Genomic DNA, 16,929 nt, shown 5'->3' on the forward strand with positions numbered 1-16,929 from the left:
ACACACACACACACACACACACACACAGTGGAATATTATGCAGCCATCAAAAGGAATGAAATGTTGCCATTTGCAATGACGTGGATGGAACTGGAGGGTATTATGTTGAGTGAAATAAGTCAATCAGAGAAAGACATGTATCATATGACCTCACTGATATGAGGAATTCTTAATCTCAGGAAACAAACTGAGGGTTGCTGGAGTGGTGGGGGGTGGGAGGGATGGGGTGGCTGGGGGATAGACACTGGGGAGGGGATGTGCTATGGTGAGCACTGTGAATTGTGTAAGACTGTTGAATCACAGACCTGTACCTCTGAAACAAATAATACATTATATGTTAAAAAAAGAAAAAAGAAAAAAAGAATATAGCAGGAAGGGAAGACTGAAGAGGGGGAAATCGGAGGGGAAGACGAACCATGAGAGACTATGGACTCTGAGAAACAAACGGAGGTCTCTAGAGAGGAGGGGCATGTGGGGATGGGTTAGCCTGGTGATGGGTATTAAAGAGGGCATGTACAGCATGGAGCACTGGGTGTTATACATAAACAATTAATCATGGAACACTACATCAAAAACTAATGATGTAATGTATGGTGATTAATATAACATTTTAAAAAAATAAACAAATCAAATGATGAAAAAAAATACTATGGAGAAAAATTAAAAAAAAGAAATTCCAAACTTCTATTTCACTTTTGTACCATGATTCTGAAAACTTGAACTGAACCTTTAAAAGCAAATCTAATATTCCTGGTACTTGTCAGTCTACCTTTCAGGGCCTCTACAAACTGCCCTCATCCTCTCTTTTCTGGCTTCATACTATTCATGCAATGTATTCTAATTGTATTCTTTACAATCATTTCTAAGAAATATTATTATAAGACCACAATTATAAGACTGTATTTGGAAAAAATATTAGAATTAACTGTTTTCTCTAGTTATTACAGTGTTGTTATAATTAAAGGTAGCACATCTTTAAAAGATCATTTATTCTAATTAGTTTATCTTTTACCATATAATCATAGAAGATGGGCCACCCATCCCAACTTCCTGATGTGATCTTTTGATAAAAATATATAATTAATATAAAGTAGTCAAGTGAGAATTCTTTAGGGCAAATAACTAGATATAAACCCTTTACAAGATTTCTCATTCCCTAATAAGATCAGATAATAATCACATAGTTAAAACAATTATAGTGGTTGCCTGGGTGGCTCAGTCAATTAAGCGTCTGCCTTAATTGGCTCAGGTCATGATCTCAGGGTCCTGGGATCGAGCCCCGCGTCAGGCTCCCTGCTCAGTGGGAGTCTGCTTCTCCCTCTCCCTCTGTTCCTTTCCCCTGCTCATTCTCAATTCTCTCTCTCTCAAATAAATAAATAAAAATTTTTAAAAAATTAAAAATTAAAAAAAAAGTAAAACAATGATAGTTCTGGACTAAAATAGTAAAGAAAATGTGTAAAAAATGGTTTTTCCTTAGTATTAGGAATATGTTCATTTATTTTTGAGCTTGCTCATTGGATAGAGTGACATTTTAGACAACTTAGAAGGATCTGGTAAGAATCAGGAAAATGCATGAAAATTCTATATTATAGTGTAATAATGCAAGCTCTGTTTTAAGGTCTACGATGTCATCAAGATCCTGTCCTGCAATTGCCTCCTAAATGCTTACCAGTGATATTTATAACACTAAACAAAGTTCTCTTTTCCAATAAGATGCATTCATGAAGTGATTAATTCACTTATATATTCTCAAATTCATATTTAAGATTGTCAAGATTAATTACTAGAATCTTCTGCATTTTATAATAGGATAGGGATTAACTGATAACAGAATTGAACTGTAGAACATTGGACAGAAACTTTGGAGAAGAGATTAGATTTAGATATTAAATTCTTTAAGAATTTAGAATATAGAAATGCAACACACATTAATGAAATCTCATTCCAAAATGGTATGTATAAAAATGTTTGTATCTGAGAAGAATTAATGTATTTCCTTAATAGTGTTTTAAACTAGAGAAATTTAGGTTAATACCAGTTTTATGGCAGTTGTGTCTGTGTCTAACAATTCAATGCTAGGCTCAATTTGCGGGAAGAATAATTATATGTAATTATAATTATAATTAAATAATTATGAGTAATTATAATGCTCCTATTGTAGGGGGGGAAACACTTGTTAAAAAATATCTTTTATAAATTTTAGGCACAGTAAATTCTGTTAACTGCTGAATCCCCACTGCCTGGCATGGAGCTTGGTACTTAGTAGTTGCCTGATGAATAAGTTAATTCTAACATAATAATATATGAAATAGTTCTGGAAATTTAAATATATGTCCATTTATTAAGGTCCCTAATTTCCTAATTAAGATTTTCATCTAAAACAATAAATAGCTACTACTCTGAAGTATAATTAAAACACTAATTAGATATTTATACTTCTCTGTTTTTAAAAATAGAAATGTGTGGTCTAGTCACATATGTTCATTTATTTTGTCCTATATCTTTGATGTTTAGCAGAATAATCCAAAATATTAACTAGTTTTATTTTCATCTTCAATATTTATAGTGTTTCTCAATTATATAATTTACTTGTCATACAAATGTCTTTGATACCATTTTATTTTTTCTAATTAAGTAACCGTGTTCTCATATAAGTTCTATGTTTTACACTTTGAAACAAAAGAAAGAATTGTTTACCTCAACAAACTCAAATTATTATTGATAAAATATAGAGGGACTGTGTTTAAATTAGTAAGTTTAATTGGAATGAACAATTTGAGTAAAGAGTTCACTAAACCCTCCTTGTGGGCCTATAACATAGTATTATACTGCTTATGTATGTAACATAACTGTCACACAAGCCCTATTTCTCCCCTCCTCATCTTCTAGCAACTTTTTTATCCAATCAGTTTGCTGTCTGAACACTATGACTATACAGAGATGCATGGAGTTGAGTATGCATTTTGCCTGTACTGGTATATGGTATAAGGCCATTTCAATAGTGTTTGTATTACTAGTTCCTTCTAGCTGTGAGCAAATAATTTGAAAACTTATAATAAAACATTCTCTCTTGTAAGGGTTTCTTCTCAAAAGTGTGTGCATGCATGTTTTCGTGTGTATGAACAAGAGAGAGAGGAAGGAGAGGAGAGAGGAGGGAGGGGGAGAGGAAAGGAGACTTACAAGTCAGTGAAGAAGGGAAACTTTTTTCCCTAGAGTCTTAAAATTATAGGCTCAATCCTAAAGATGATATCCTCCATTGAGGAAAGCTTTTTCACGATGATTTTTATAAAATTTGGAGGGTGGCAGAAGATAGTTTCTTTTCTGAGGCTCAATTTCATTATTTGTAGAATAAGAATAATACTTCCTCACAGAATGACTTAACAAAAGTTAGTGACATAATACATGAAGTACTTAGTACTGGCCCTTTGAAAGCTGTTGTGGACAATAGCTTGGAGGAGGATAGGAGAGTATGACCAAAAAAAGCCCACAAAACCCAAAAAACAAAAAACCACCTTGAATTTTTGCAATGAAATGTTGCAAAGAACTTAGAGAAGAAATGAACATTTAAATGAGTTGTGCTAGTGCCATCGGGATCATTATTTCTCAGGAATCTTGAATACCTCCAATGTTCTTAGTCAAGAAAGACCTAAGCACATGGGGAAAACAAGAGTGATAACCAAATCAGCAGATAAATACATCTATTTTCAGTGGCCACTGATTAAACAGATTGGCTGAAAATGATCTCTTGCTGTGACTAAAAACAACTAGTTAAAAATGCTGTATTAGGTAAATCCAATGCTACAAGTAGGAAAATTACATCCAAATCAATGTGAATTAGATCACTCTTTCCCAGACTTCTTTTTGCTACCATGTATCAGGTTGAACCATCTGAAAATACTTAACATTTGACCATTTTTAATCCAAAAAAACCTTAAGTTTCATATAAATCAACTTAGTAGATAAAGCTATTTTAGTATCCTAGCTTCAAGATATTGTATGGTTAGTAATCACAACTTCTTAAAAGAACCTTATTCTAATAGAGACCCTGCTCGCCATCTTTCTTCTAGAAGAATGCTATAACTATTGAAAGATAAGTGTGGTACATACCAAGGTGAGCAGGTATGTGGAAGGATAGAACCAAAAATTAAGAAAAAAAATTGTTTCTCTTACATTTTTAGGGATACTACAACAAAGCTTCACAATACTTTCAGCAGGCTTTTGACACAACAGCAGAGCTAACAAACTTGCGTGAAATGGATGAAACAAAAGTTCATTATGGAATAGCAAAAGCTCATCAGATAATGCTGACCGTTAACAATTACATCGAGTCTGAAGATCTCACCAGCCTTGACTACCTGCTGTCATGGAAGGAGAATAGAGGCAGCATTGTATGTGATCCGACTATTGGTAAGACTTTGGTTTTTGAAAACACTTTAGTTTTTGTGTCATTCTTAATGGCTGCATGGGTGATTTTGATTTTATTGGTAATTTTAATTTTATTTATTCTTTACTACATAAATATTGGATGTGCCTTCATGTTGTATTGTATCTTTGATGATAAGGAAAGCATAAACTGTGGTAATGATTAGTTGAACTTGACAAATCACCATCCTCATGTTGTCTTTTTTTCAGTTGCCTTAAATATTCAACATGCACTGATCAGCTAGCTGTAAGGAATCTGAGATAAGTTTATGGGTTTTTTAAAAAATGTTCAGTGTTGTACCTTATTGACAAGAACAAGTCACAGATGCTAGTTCACAGATGCTAATTAGTATTATACTCTTACTTTGCTGATGGTAGTAAATTTTCCTACTACTTGATCAATTCAAGTTAGAATATTAATTTAGAAAAATGTAATATTAATGTAATATTAATTTCTCTTAACTCCACTTCTTTTCTTATATACCTTTTCTTGTGATAATTAGTCAAAATAGTCAATTAAAAACAAATAACTAGAGGTAATGTGAGGGTCACTTTTATGTGTCAACTTGACTAGGCTCCCGTCGTCAGTTAAGAACTTCAGAATAGGATTTTTAAAATTTTTTACAGTACTGCCTATGACAGACCCTTGGGTTGCATAATTGTTGGTAAATCAAACTTTTTAAAGCAAAATATTTTAGGGATGTTTGGGGATAGCACAAATGGAATCATAGGTAAAATTCTGTTATGTAAAGAAGCATCTCCTGCTTGGAACTCTTTTTTTTTCCCCCCTTAGGTCATTTAGAGGAAACAATAAAGCTCTTTGGCTTTTATTTTCTGCATAGAATAAATAGTAAATAACAGTAAATTGGGCACAAAGGAATTTTATTGCTTCTTTTACATTAGTAGAATACCACTTCCCAGTGTCTGTCCTCTAGTTATGAAATAAGTAAAGGTCTCATTCCAAATATATGTACAAGATAAAGTCTTAAAAAACAGGTGGCTTGTTGAATTTCAGTGTGCTCAAGTGCCTAACAAATATTTACAGGTAACTATTAACTAACCACTTTTAGATAGTATTTTGCTCACTTCAGGATGTTGTGTTGTCATATATTTGAGAGCTTGTTCTGTAGTTTTGAGTTATCTTCCCTTTACTCCCTCATTTTGTCTGCCCAGGAGATAAAGCAGAGGAAATACGACCCATCTATCTATTACATTACTTCTTCTGATAAAAGGTTTGGTAGAGAATAAGTTGGGCTACTCACTTTTTCAGATTTACTTGGATAAGCTCTAACCATCACCCTAATCATCATGAAAAAAAAAATACTCCTCAAAACTAGAGAAGCTAGTTTTTCTATTTGCTGCAATCCTGTTTGGTGTTTTTCAAAAATCTCTTTTGTTTTTCTTCACTCTATAAAGCTATTTATTTGTCTATTCTTTTAACATTTTATCCTTATTTTTGGTGAGGGTGTTTTGTGTCCCAGAGGGCTTAGGAGCAAAGCAAAACAATGCATTTCAAAATATTATTCAGACAGTAAAAACTCAGCTATGCATATGGTGGAGAAGATTAAATTCTCTGAAACGCTATAAAGGTACACTCCCTTCCTGATTCATTCGACCGAGATTAGAAATATATGCATGGATGAGCTATGTCGTTATAACAGTGAAGAAGAAGAATCTTTCAGATTCAAATATAAATGAGAAGTTAATTCTTCTACTACCAGCATGTTTAACATTTTTAGTGGTAGTTGTTCTATTTGGAAATAAGACCTGTAGGACATTATCAAACATACTCGCTTGTTTACATGGACTTATTTTAGTTCAAAACACACTAAAATGTGCTTTTTAAATGTTTCAGTGTTTCTTAAACTACAACTCTTTATTATTCTATCTTTGCTCTCCTTCAAAATCTCCACTGGATCCCTACTGCCTACAGATTACATACAAACTTCTTAACGTTTTTTTACCACCTCCCTTCCCCTGGCTACATCCTAGCACCCCAGATACACAACATACATTAATACCACCTTACTTCCAACTCCAGTCCCATCCAGGGAAATCTTACTGGTCTTGCAAGGTCCTTCTCAAATGTTGAAATCCTCCCTGATCCCCCTCTTATTTGACTGTTGCCTCTTCTCTCTGTTCCCACATTGAATGTCATTCATTTCTCTCCAAGCACTTTTCACTTGTCATATTCTACATCCTATCATGGCTATTTCTGTAATTGCCTTATCTGCCCAGTGAGAGTATGAGTGTCTTGAAAACAGATTCTGATTTTTGGTATTTCCTGCAAAAGAAGGCACAATGCCTAACATCTGCTAGGTACCAAGTAAATATTCGTCAAATTAAATAGAATTCAAAATGAGTATGTACGTCCTAGCCATGAATAAGTTTGCACTAACCACTTTTTAAAACACAATTCATAGTTCCATGCCTCCTTGGAAGAACAACAACAACAAAACAACTATGATCCAAAACTGTGTTTTGATTACCATGCGGTTATCACACGAATGCAGGACAACACCAAGTGTGATGTTGACAAAATGAAGAAATGCAGAAATATTATTTGGAAATCTGAGCAGCTTTTAGGTTTTCAAATTTTGCCTTTCTTCTCTGAAGAGGCATCTTTAATCTTGCCATTGAGGGGTCCCATGTATTCCAAAAAAAGCATATCAAAGATTTGAAAGCTACATTATAAAAGCTGTGCAGTTATCTTCACCTCTGAGACTTACATCCTCCAAACAAATCATTAGCTCACAGAGCAGGCAATATTCTTTTAAGCAGAGGAACATGACCCCCTAAGGGAATAGAGCAGTGAGAGCACTCAGGTCTCTAGATAAAATAGAACAGTGATTCACCAGCAATCATCTTTCCTCTTTGTACCTTTCAGAGGGAACACAGCAAATATAGGAACTTTCATACCATTCTAATACTCTCAGATATGGTTGGAATGATTTCATCTTCCTCCTTTCCTTTCCAACAGTAAATGAAGACTAGATTGTCCTCCCAAATTTAGGAATTTAGAAGGAATTCAAATTTACTGCAGTTCAAGAAAATTATTCAAGCCTGAAGCAACAGAAATTGGTTGGCTCTGGAAGGATTAAGGGCCTATGAATTTCTGCTGATTTCTCCAGAAAAGAGTTTATTTTTTCTGCTAGAACTATTATGTCTCCAATCATGAAATTTATTTATTTTTGAATGAAAAGCTAATTCATCTTGCCTTATGGAGATTATAGACCCAGATGTGGAACAGTGACAGAGAAGCAAAGCTTTTCTTGTGCAACGTAAGAGAACTGTTATCTTAGAAATGTAATTACAGCCATTTCAGTGCCAACGTGGTTAACCACTTCATTGATAATATCAGTAACATGGTTTTAAGGCACATTCTTATTGTATCAGAGAAATAGGATGCATATCCTGAGTATGGAAATAGATGAATACATTGGCTCGTCAGTAAAGACACTGTTTTCTACAAAATGACATGCCAAGGTTTCCTTGAGTACCAGAAATACCACTCTTGTTTTATGTATCATTTAATATTCTTTTTTTTTTAAGATTTTATTTATTTATTTGTCAGAGAGAGAGAGACAGAGAGCAAGGACAAGCAGGGGGAGTAGCAGGCAGAGGCAGAGGGAGAAGCAGGCTTCCTGCTGAGCAGGGAGCCCAATGTGGGGCTCGATCCCAGGACCCCGGGATCCTGACGTGAGCCGAAGGCAGACGCCTAACCAACTGAGCCACTCAGGCATCCTGAATCATTTAATATTCTTAAAAGAAAACAATCAAGACCACGAATTTGTCTCTCCACCCTTGGTTTGTGTGGGTTTAATGTCGAGTTGTCAGTTCAATGTGGAGCCACGTTTTCCTACCCTGTTCTTGCTTGTATTTTTTATTCATGAACTCAGCCCTTTTAATGAATGTGAAAAATCCACATTCATGAGTGAGCCTCATGTTCTATTATACTTTGATCAGCTACTTCAGTTAAAAAACCCTAACAATGAGGAGAAAGTTCTGGAATTACCTCCAGTGTTAGCCCTCCTGTGTTAAAACCAGCAAGCAGGTTTTATAGCGTCTTATTGTCACAGAGCAAACTTCTGTCTCTAATAATGTGTTCAAAAACATGACACATAAAAAGAAGATTCTGGTGAAAAATCTGACTGAATCAAAACTCACCCTACTGGCATTTTGGGTAATTTCATCTGCAGACTTTCAATCCGTCCTCCTGTTTTCAACCCTGTGTCATGCTTCCCCTCAGCATTTCCTCAACCCCTATCTTTTCCCCACTGTTCCCTGGGGCCTCCGATTCAAGAAGATGCCTGGTTCTCTATTCATTACTCCCTTCTTCAGGCAGTTCTGTTTATGTCTGTCTCTGCCTTCCTCAATCTGGTACCACTCCTACAGCCTCTTTCTGTCTTCTGAAAATGAGTTAAAATCTTCTTGAACTTTTTTGAGTTTTATGGAATCATGAAATTATTGAGCTGTGTGGTACCAAAGAAATAACTTGGTCCACATTTTTTTTTTTTTTTTATTTTCAAATGTCCTCAGGTCCAGGAACATGCAGTCATGAAAAAATCTGAAAGACAAAATAGAACTATAATCTAGTTTTCTAGAATTCTAGTTCAGGGATTCTTTCCATGTGTTACACTTTTTTACAATAACACTTTATATTTAGTAGAAGCCACATCAAACATTTAAAAAGATTACAATTTAATTAAAATCTGGATAAAAATATTCATGGTGCAAAGGAACAAGTGGGACTCTATTTCTGGCCAAGATGGACTAACAGGGAAAAGATTTACCCTCCTGTGTTAAAAAACTATATATATATATATATATATATATATATATATGACAAATATTTGCAGAGATTGGACAACAGGCAGTGCAGGTCAGTGATCCTTGAGAAAGATTATGAACACTGTTAGGAAGAAATCAATCTGATTAAACTGATTCACACCATATAATGAATGACTCAAAGTGCTTTAACCTACTCAGAGCAATTAAGAATTTTTTAAACATTGGAAAATTACCTATTGCCAGAATTTAGGACATTTGTAATATAGTGTATAGTGGAAATCATTTGGGCAGTGTGGGGCAAAATAATTGTGGATAATGAGGCCAACACATGGACCTGTCTTCTAAAGTCTGGGAACTTGCCCTAAATTTGACTTCTCTAAGCTCTTCCTGAATTTCAAAGCTTTCCTTTCTTCAATATAAATCTGTATACTTTTCAAAAAGCTTATTAGAACTTTTAGATGACAGATCACTATCCCCTTAAAGAATCTGATGAAAGCTAAGGTCTCTCTCCTCTTTTCAGAAAAGCCTACAATTACTGTGTGTAATTTTCAGAGGGTTCAGTAACCATTGCTCAAGGGGGTAGAAATTACAAGTGCTTACCAGTATCTGGTTCTTTACTCTTCTGGGCACACAGAAGACTGCATTTTTCATCTCCTGGCAGCTAGGCAGGGCTCTGTGACTAGTCCTGGTCAATGGTCAGAAGTTACTTCAGGGTGTAAGCTTGGGAGAGCCTGCCCAAGATCCTCCAGCTGATTCTCTCCCTGCTGCAGTGATCATAGTGGAAGCGTTATTAAAAATTACAGGGCAACAAGATGGATGCAGTAAATCTCTACATGTGGAACATTTGTCCTGGAATGCTATTCAGACCTGCAGCAGACTTTGTGTGAACACAGAATCATCCTTTATTGTGGTGGACCACGGAGATTTGCAGAGTTGTTTATTAGTACAACTTCATTTAGCCTGCCCTAACTCTGCAAGCTTCAGGATTCTCCGTGACAGCCCCTGGACAGCAGCAGCAGGAGCTCCAGGGGGAGAACTGGAATAGCCATTTCTCTGTAGGATAGTTTATAAATTGTGTGTTTATAGGTTGTGAGTCTGCTTGTGACTTTTTTCTAAGGCACAGATCCTTAAAATCCTTTTTATTTCCATTTCTAGTCACAGAAAACAAGTTTGATAAGACAAATGGGAGTGACACATTAAAATATATTCTTTATAGATTGCATGCTGTTGTCAAAAACCTTAAGAAAGACATGCATCTTTTCACTAATCTCATTAAATCATGATAGATTATCAAAGTATACTTCTAATAAATTTTAAGAAAGTGTTTAAGAATTCAATGGCTTCTGCAACTGATAATAAAATAATTCCCAAGACGAAACATGCTGAAGAAGACAAAATCAATAGTTAATCGTAGCCAAATTTTTAAATAAAAAAGACTGCAGAGTTTGAACCCGATTTTCAAATTTCTTCCTTCACAAACTAATGCTTACTTCATTGGGAAATAATAATGTAGCTCTGGATCCCTCGGGTTGAAAGATCTTTTTTTTTTTTTTCCTTTTTCCTTTTTTTCCCTTCTGAGAGCCTCCTTCTCTATCTGCTGCCTTGGTTCAATAAAAGAGAATTCTTGATTGCTCAAATAAAAACTATACTTCTTTTAGATTCTGCTCACAGTTCTTGGTAGCTGATGGTGTCACCAGTTTTAACTTCCCAAGGTACACTGAACTCACCACTTCCAAGAAAAATGTAACTGGGTTTTTCCAATCTGGTTTTGTTTCAATTCCATCTCTAATTGCTGGTTTGAACAGCTTATGAAAGGTTTTTTTTTTTTTTTTTTGGTTTTTTTTTGGTTGGTTAAACCACAGCAAAACCAGAATAAATCCCTGAGCTGTACCAGTACAAGGCTAGGGTTTGAAGTTCTGAGAGAATTCCATTGTCACCCATTTATATTTTTCTCATTCCCAGTGAGGGGTCTCACCCCTGCTTCCATCTATGTCCTTTTCCTTGTGGTCATTTATTCCAAATACTGTGCCAATTTAGGTAAACATTTCCCTACCATTGCTAGAATTTGGGGGCAAAAAAAATCTTCTCAGACATGTATTTAAGCCTTCTCTAAGAAAGCTCTATTGGGATAATTCAGGTGATCCTTAATCCATACGATTTCTTCTGAAAGAACTGACATTAATATTTAAAACATGAACATATTGAAGGAACATATTTTGTTAACTTCTAATTTTTTCCCAACTTTCCCTGATTTGGGGTACTGTGTGGGAGTTTTTCTAATTACTTCTCACCTTTGTTTTCTTATTATTATGAATTTTTATTTTTTTAACCACAACTTCAATCAAAAATTATATCCATGGTCCCAGGACTCACTTTCCTTTAAATTCTTTTAAAGAATGCTTCCCTATATTTTTAACTCCCAGATAAGAGTGAATTTTTTTATAGTCTAGGTTCTTTAGCATAATTAATAGAAATATACTTTTCATGACAAATGTTCTTTTAGAAAATAGAAATTATTTATAATGCCTTTTCATAATGATTGACTTAAGTAACAGAGCATGGATGTATATTTCACTTCTCATGCGTGATGTCTACCTCCGGGGGATGGGAACAACGTGCTCAGTGCGGGAAATGGTGAGCAAGAATCTAATCAGAAGAAATGCTAGCATATTTCTTAATCTTAATGTCAGTCCATACTGACCAGTGTCTTGACCTTCCTGAAATGAATCCTTGAAATACTGCAAACGTACCTGAACACATTTACTTTCTGAATCCTCTGACCTACTGTCACAATGAAATAAATATTAAAAGCACTGACCAATATTCACCATCTCCAAGTCCTTTATCACTACAATATACTCGGATATTTTCTTCCTTTCATTTTATTCTAACCTGTAATAAAAAAATCTGAGCAAATAGAGGTTCTCTCATCGTGCCCTTAAGGTAATCAAAGTTGGACTTTGTCAAACCAAGAGGGAAAACTAAAGTTAGCTCATTTAAGTGTGATGCCTCTAAGGGCTTGCATTTATTGACTTCTAACATGGAATCAGGTACCCAAAATGAGAAAAAGCCTGGTTAATATTTGCCTTTAGTGAAATAAGTCTGATTTCTCCATATTAAGACTATGTGTTCCATTGTATCAGCAGTTAATAAGGTGTAATTTGCACTTTTATCAAAGGAAATTTAGTTCAACACTTTCAGAGGTCTTCTAGTCTTGTTTATTAGATGAGCTCCTGAGAAGGGATACACAGTTTTCCTCAAATCTCCACATTTTCAACCCAGATATTAAAATAACAATGGGGGAAAAAAGCAATGGAGAAGTATGAAATAAAATGAAGCTTCAAAATCAGTAGTCAGGAAGTCAATTGGTGAGAAAAACTGGGAGACTTTAGATCAAATGACCATCATAAAATTGGGGGGTTAATATTTTTTACTGTTCAGATTTATTTGGCCTAAGTTTTTACCTTTACCCACTAAAAGATCTATGAAAAGAAGGAAATCAGCTATACTAAAGGAAGCTACTATGTCTAACCTTCAGCTATTAATTCAAGTTAAAAAACAAAATTAATAAACATAAAAAATTCATTGTGTCGAATACAACATAAGCAAAAGAAACATTTTTCTTAGAACTCTTAATAGGGATAGATGAACAGACTTCTGTTATGATTTGATTATAGGAATTCTTTCTACAAATATGGATGTCCACATAACTATATTAACAATATCTCACCTGAATGGATTCACTTGTTTATTCACCTTCATCCAAGGCTTTACATTGTAATTTTATTTGGAGATTTATATGATGAAATGTGAACACAGTATATTCCTTAGTAATTTGATTGGCAGGAAATAGAGAACAAAACACATGCACAGCTTTTTAATAATTTATAATTACTTACATGAATCTACTAAGTTTAGGCACACAATTATATGACTAATTATGTTGAAAATCCAAGTGGATGCTTAAATAGATGACCATGCCCTGAGGCCTTTCCAGTTGTTTCTGCTGTCTCATTTAACCATGCAAATGTTATTAAGCATTCCTGGCTAAAAATTTTCAAGCATGTGCAAGTGTAATTGCATAGATAATTATGCATAATACTGTCACTTTCTATATCTAACATAGGAATTTTCCTTTTTAAAAAAAATAAATCAGCTTTGTACTGGGTAGCTTTCTCTGTACATGCCAAGAAAAATATAATTTGTAAAAGATAGGTGGACCAAAACCTATCTACTGCTCTTTCTTCAGGATCTCTTTACTCTCTTTAGCACATTGATTTGAAGTAAAACAGAAAGATCAAGCCTTATATTAAAATTAAAGCAAATTTTAAATACCTATACACTCAATGATCTATATTCACAAATAGATCTAACTGAAGTCTAATTCAATAACTAGAGACACGTAAATATTTATACAAACTTGGTAACAGGGATACTAGTCTATGAATACAAATGTATATGGCAAGTCTTTCAGGTTTGCTTGTTCTAAAGCCAATGTCTAGGAAAAAAAATTAACTAGCACATACACGTTGGCAAGTTAATTTCTTGTCATGAGAACTATTAAGGAAGCTTTACAATACAGATTCCTGCTTGACGCCACACCTTGCCGGGTTGGATTCTGCGCAGCCCAGCTTAACAAGCCACAGCTCCTGAAGCCGAGTTTGGTGTGCATGCAGCTGATTGGTGGGGCCTGGCTCACATGACTCTGCCCAGATGCAAGGGAAGCTGGGAAAGTGAGTACGAGCTGACTTCTCAGTGCCCGGACTGAGAACAGGTTTCCGTTGAAATTTATAAAGTAGAGAATTTCTTAAACATTGGAAAGGAGGTTTAGATGCTGGGCGGCAATCACTAGAAGTAGTGCTAAGAGCTATGAAGAAAAAAATAAAGCAGGTAAGAGGACAGTGATTGGGCGAGAGGGGTACTGTTTTAAACAGAAGTTTCAGAGAAGCCCCTCAAAAGAGGCGTGGTTTGCAGAGAAACTTGATTGAAGTGACAGAGCAAGCCGTGTGACTATCTAGGAGGGCCTGGAGAAGACATCCAGGTGACAAGAAGAAGACCAGTATGGTGGGAGCAAATTGAGTGAGGAGGAGAGAAGGAAGAATTGAGTTTCAAGCAGGCCCCAGTTAATTTAGGCCCTTCAGGTCATAGTGACGACTTTGGATTCCAGCTGTGATAGAAAATTCTCCCTGAGTTCTGAGGCTAGGACTCTGACTACGTTGTAAAGCAGTGGCCTTTTTGACGAAAACCTACAGTAAGAAATATATTTTGCCTTGTGACATAGAATATGTATTTGAATCTAGAGTTTCACAAAACAATAGTTACGACATATGAAGCTCTTGGGGATTTCTCTTTTGCAGTTTAGCTTAGGCTATTTCATGTTTTCATGATTTTTAAAGCAATTATAAGTAAAAGATTATTATGAGGAAAAAATGACATTGAAATTAAAATTGTTCTATTTGTTGCATTTTCTATTATGATGCAAATATTTTAAAATACCTGTGGAAAATTAAACCTCACAATAAGCCTTAGGCAGTTTCTCAAGGGTGCAACTCAAGGACCACTTGCCCTGATTGGTGGTGGGAGGAGTTGTTATAAATGCATCTTCCAGGCCTTACCACAGATTTATGAATCTCCAGTGCGGGGGCTTGAGAATCTGCCTTTGACAAGCTCACCAGGTGATTCTTATGTGTGAGCACTGCTCTAAAGTGTTTTCAGTTTTTAAAGTGACATTAATGCCAGGTTAGCTTTTCTGCATGAATATGTGATATTTCACACATGTATGTAAGCCCACTGAGTGGGTCTTCAGATAACATTTCTCAGCAAAATTCTACATTCACATATGAAATATGAAAAGCACTTTAAATCAGTACACCTGGGGTGCCTGGGTGGCTTAGTTGGTTAAGCGCCTGCCTTCGGCTCAGGTCATGATCCCGGAGTCCTGGGACCGAGTCCCACATCAGGCTCCCAGCTCAGCAGGGAGTCTGCTTCTCCCTCTGACCCTCTCCCCTCTCATGCTGTTTCTCTCTCGCTCACTCTCAAATAAATAAATAAATAAATAAAATCTTTAAAAATAAATAAATAAATCAGTACACCTGTTCCTTTCACAGGCTTTAGGTATTTATTTTGAAATCAAGCGAACCTGGAACTCTTCCTCTGTAATCCCAATTGTTATTTGTTACTTCACATCATTTATCAGAAATAATCATCTTTTTCTCTGCTCAGTTACCATTCCCTTCTCCTCAAATGTTGTGAAAATTTCACTTCCCCAAGAAGCCTTGCTACCCATGTTGAAATGTGGTTAAATAGCACCTATTCACAACACTCCAATTCTAAGTGGCATATAACGGCATCATTTTTCACTAGGTTTGCACATGATTGATTTTCACTAAACGTCATCCTCCACTGTGGCATGCCAGGAATTTCTCATTATGTCCTTCTGTTTTGATGCATTCTGGATACAACAGGTTAGATGACACCTCTTTAAAAAGGTTTTCTTTTTTTTTTTAAGATTTTTATTTATTTGCGAGAGAGAGAATGAGAGACAGAGAGCATGAGAGGGAGGAGGGTCAGAGGGAGAAGCAGACTCCCCGCTGAGCAGGGAGCCCGATGCGGGACTCGATCCCGGGACTCCAGGATCGTGACCTGAGCCGAAGGCAGTCGCTTAACCAACTGAGCCACGCAGGCGCCCTAAAAAGGTTTTCAGAGTATCATTAAAGTGTGTGGGAAATTTTCCTTTCCTAGGTTCTAAAGTGAAATAGGAAGCCTGCTAAGCAGCTATAGTATGGATCACACGCATACAAAATCAGGCTTCAGTCTGGCCCATTTGCTGTTGGTAAAGAATTGGGCTGAAGACCTGTTGTTATAAAGTCACTTTGTAAAATGTTTTCCATTTCCATATTCACTTTTGCTGTGGACGAAACAATGCTCCCCATCCCAGTATCAGTGGTGTCCCTGTAGCAAAGCCTGTCACCCGGACAGTATCCTCCTCCCTTAGCCAAAGTGAAATATCCTGACTTTTATGTCTGTACATCAAAGGAATCGCCTCCCATCGACTCAGCTTCAAAAACAAAAAAGGGACAGAATCCTTCTGTGTTCATGGGGAAACATGGGGTTAAAGTGGACTGTATTTCAGGAAGTGTTCAGTTGACTTGCTATGTGGTGTGAGACTGCAGCCCTAGCTAATGACTTATAGGGACGGAATCCTCAGGTCTCTCAGGTGGTTTCAGTCGATCAGTTTCAACAGAATGATGAAAAGGTTGAGGTAAAATAAACTGACAGTTGCTACTCATCGTAGGCAGCAAGCTGTACCCAGGCAGCTGAGACCCTGGGAGCCCTCTTTCTTAAACAAAGGCTTTCACTGCAGTGAGCAATGAACTCCAAATAAAAAAAAAAAAAAAAAAAATGGGGGCAGATTGGCAGCTGGTGACCGACAGGAGGAGGGAAAGGAGGGAAACTGGAAAACACAGCAATTGTTGGCTAATTAGAAGCCATTCCCACCTACTTAATACCAACCCATTAAGCAGAAAACACTTTTCATCTTTCTCTCCTGCTACACATGACATTATACTCCAATCACCACCCTCCCGCTGGCTGCCTCAGTACCCACAAATGAATATACTGCAAGTTTAAGAATGCAGTAATTGATTTGGGACAGTGAAACTGCACTTTCACAGTATATTTTCTGAAGATACTAATGCAGTGTTTGTGATGCTTAGG

At 36.0% G+C, this 16,929-nt stretch overlaps 1 protein-coding gene across 1 annotated transcript in view; it reads left to right on the forward strand.

The window, feature by feature from the left end:
• Window positions 1-16,929, forward strand: part of TTC29 (tetratricopeptide repeat domain 29) — a 190,834-nt gene that overhangs the window by 126,459 nt on the left and 47,446 nt on the right. Inside the window, exons 9-10 of the mRNA XM_081813113.1 lie at window positions 3,348-3,467; window positions 4,179-4,407. Of these exons, the coding sequence (XP_081669239.1) occupies window positions 3,348-3,467; window positions 4,179-4,407 (349 nt within the window). The remainder of the gene's footprint in view (window positions 1-3,347; window positions 3,468-4,178; window positions 4,408-16,929) is intronic.

Source organism: Leptonychotes weddellii, chromosome 2 (genome assembly GCF_054177405.1).
Source record: "Leptonychotes weddellii isolate Sample4059 chromosome 2, ASM5417740v2, whole genome shotgun sequence".
In the NCBI taxonomy this organism is placed as follows: Eukaryota; Metazoa; Chordata; class Mammalia; order Carnivora; family Phocidae; genus Leptonychotes; species Leptonychotes weddellii.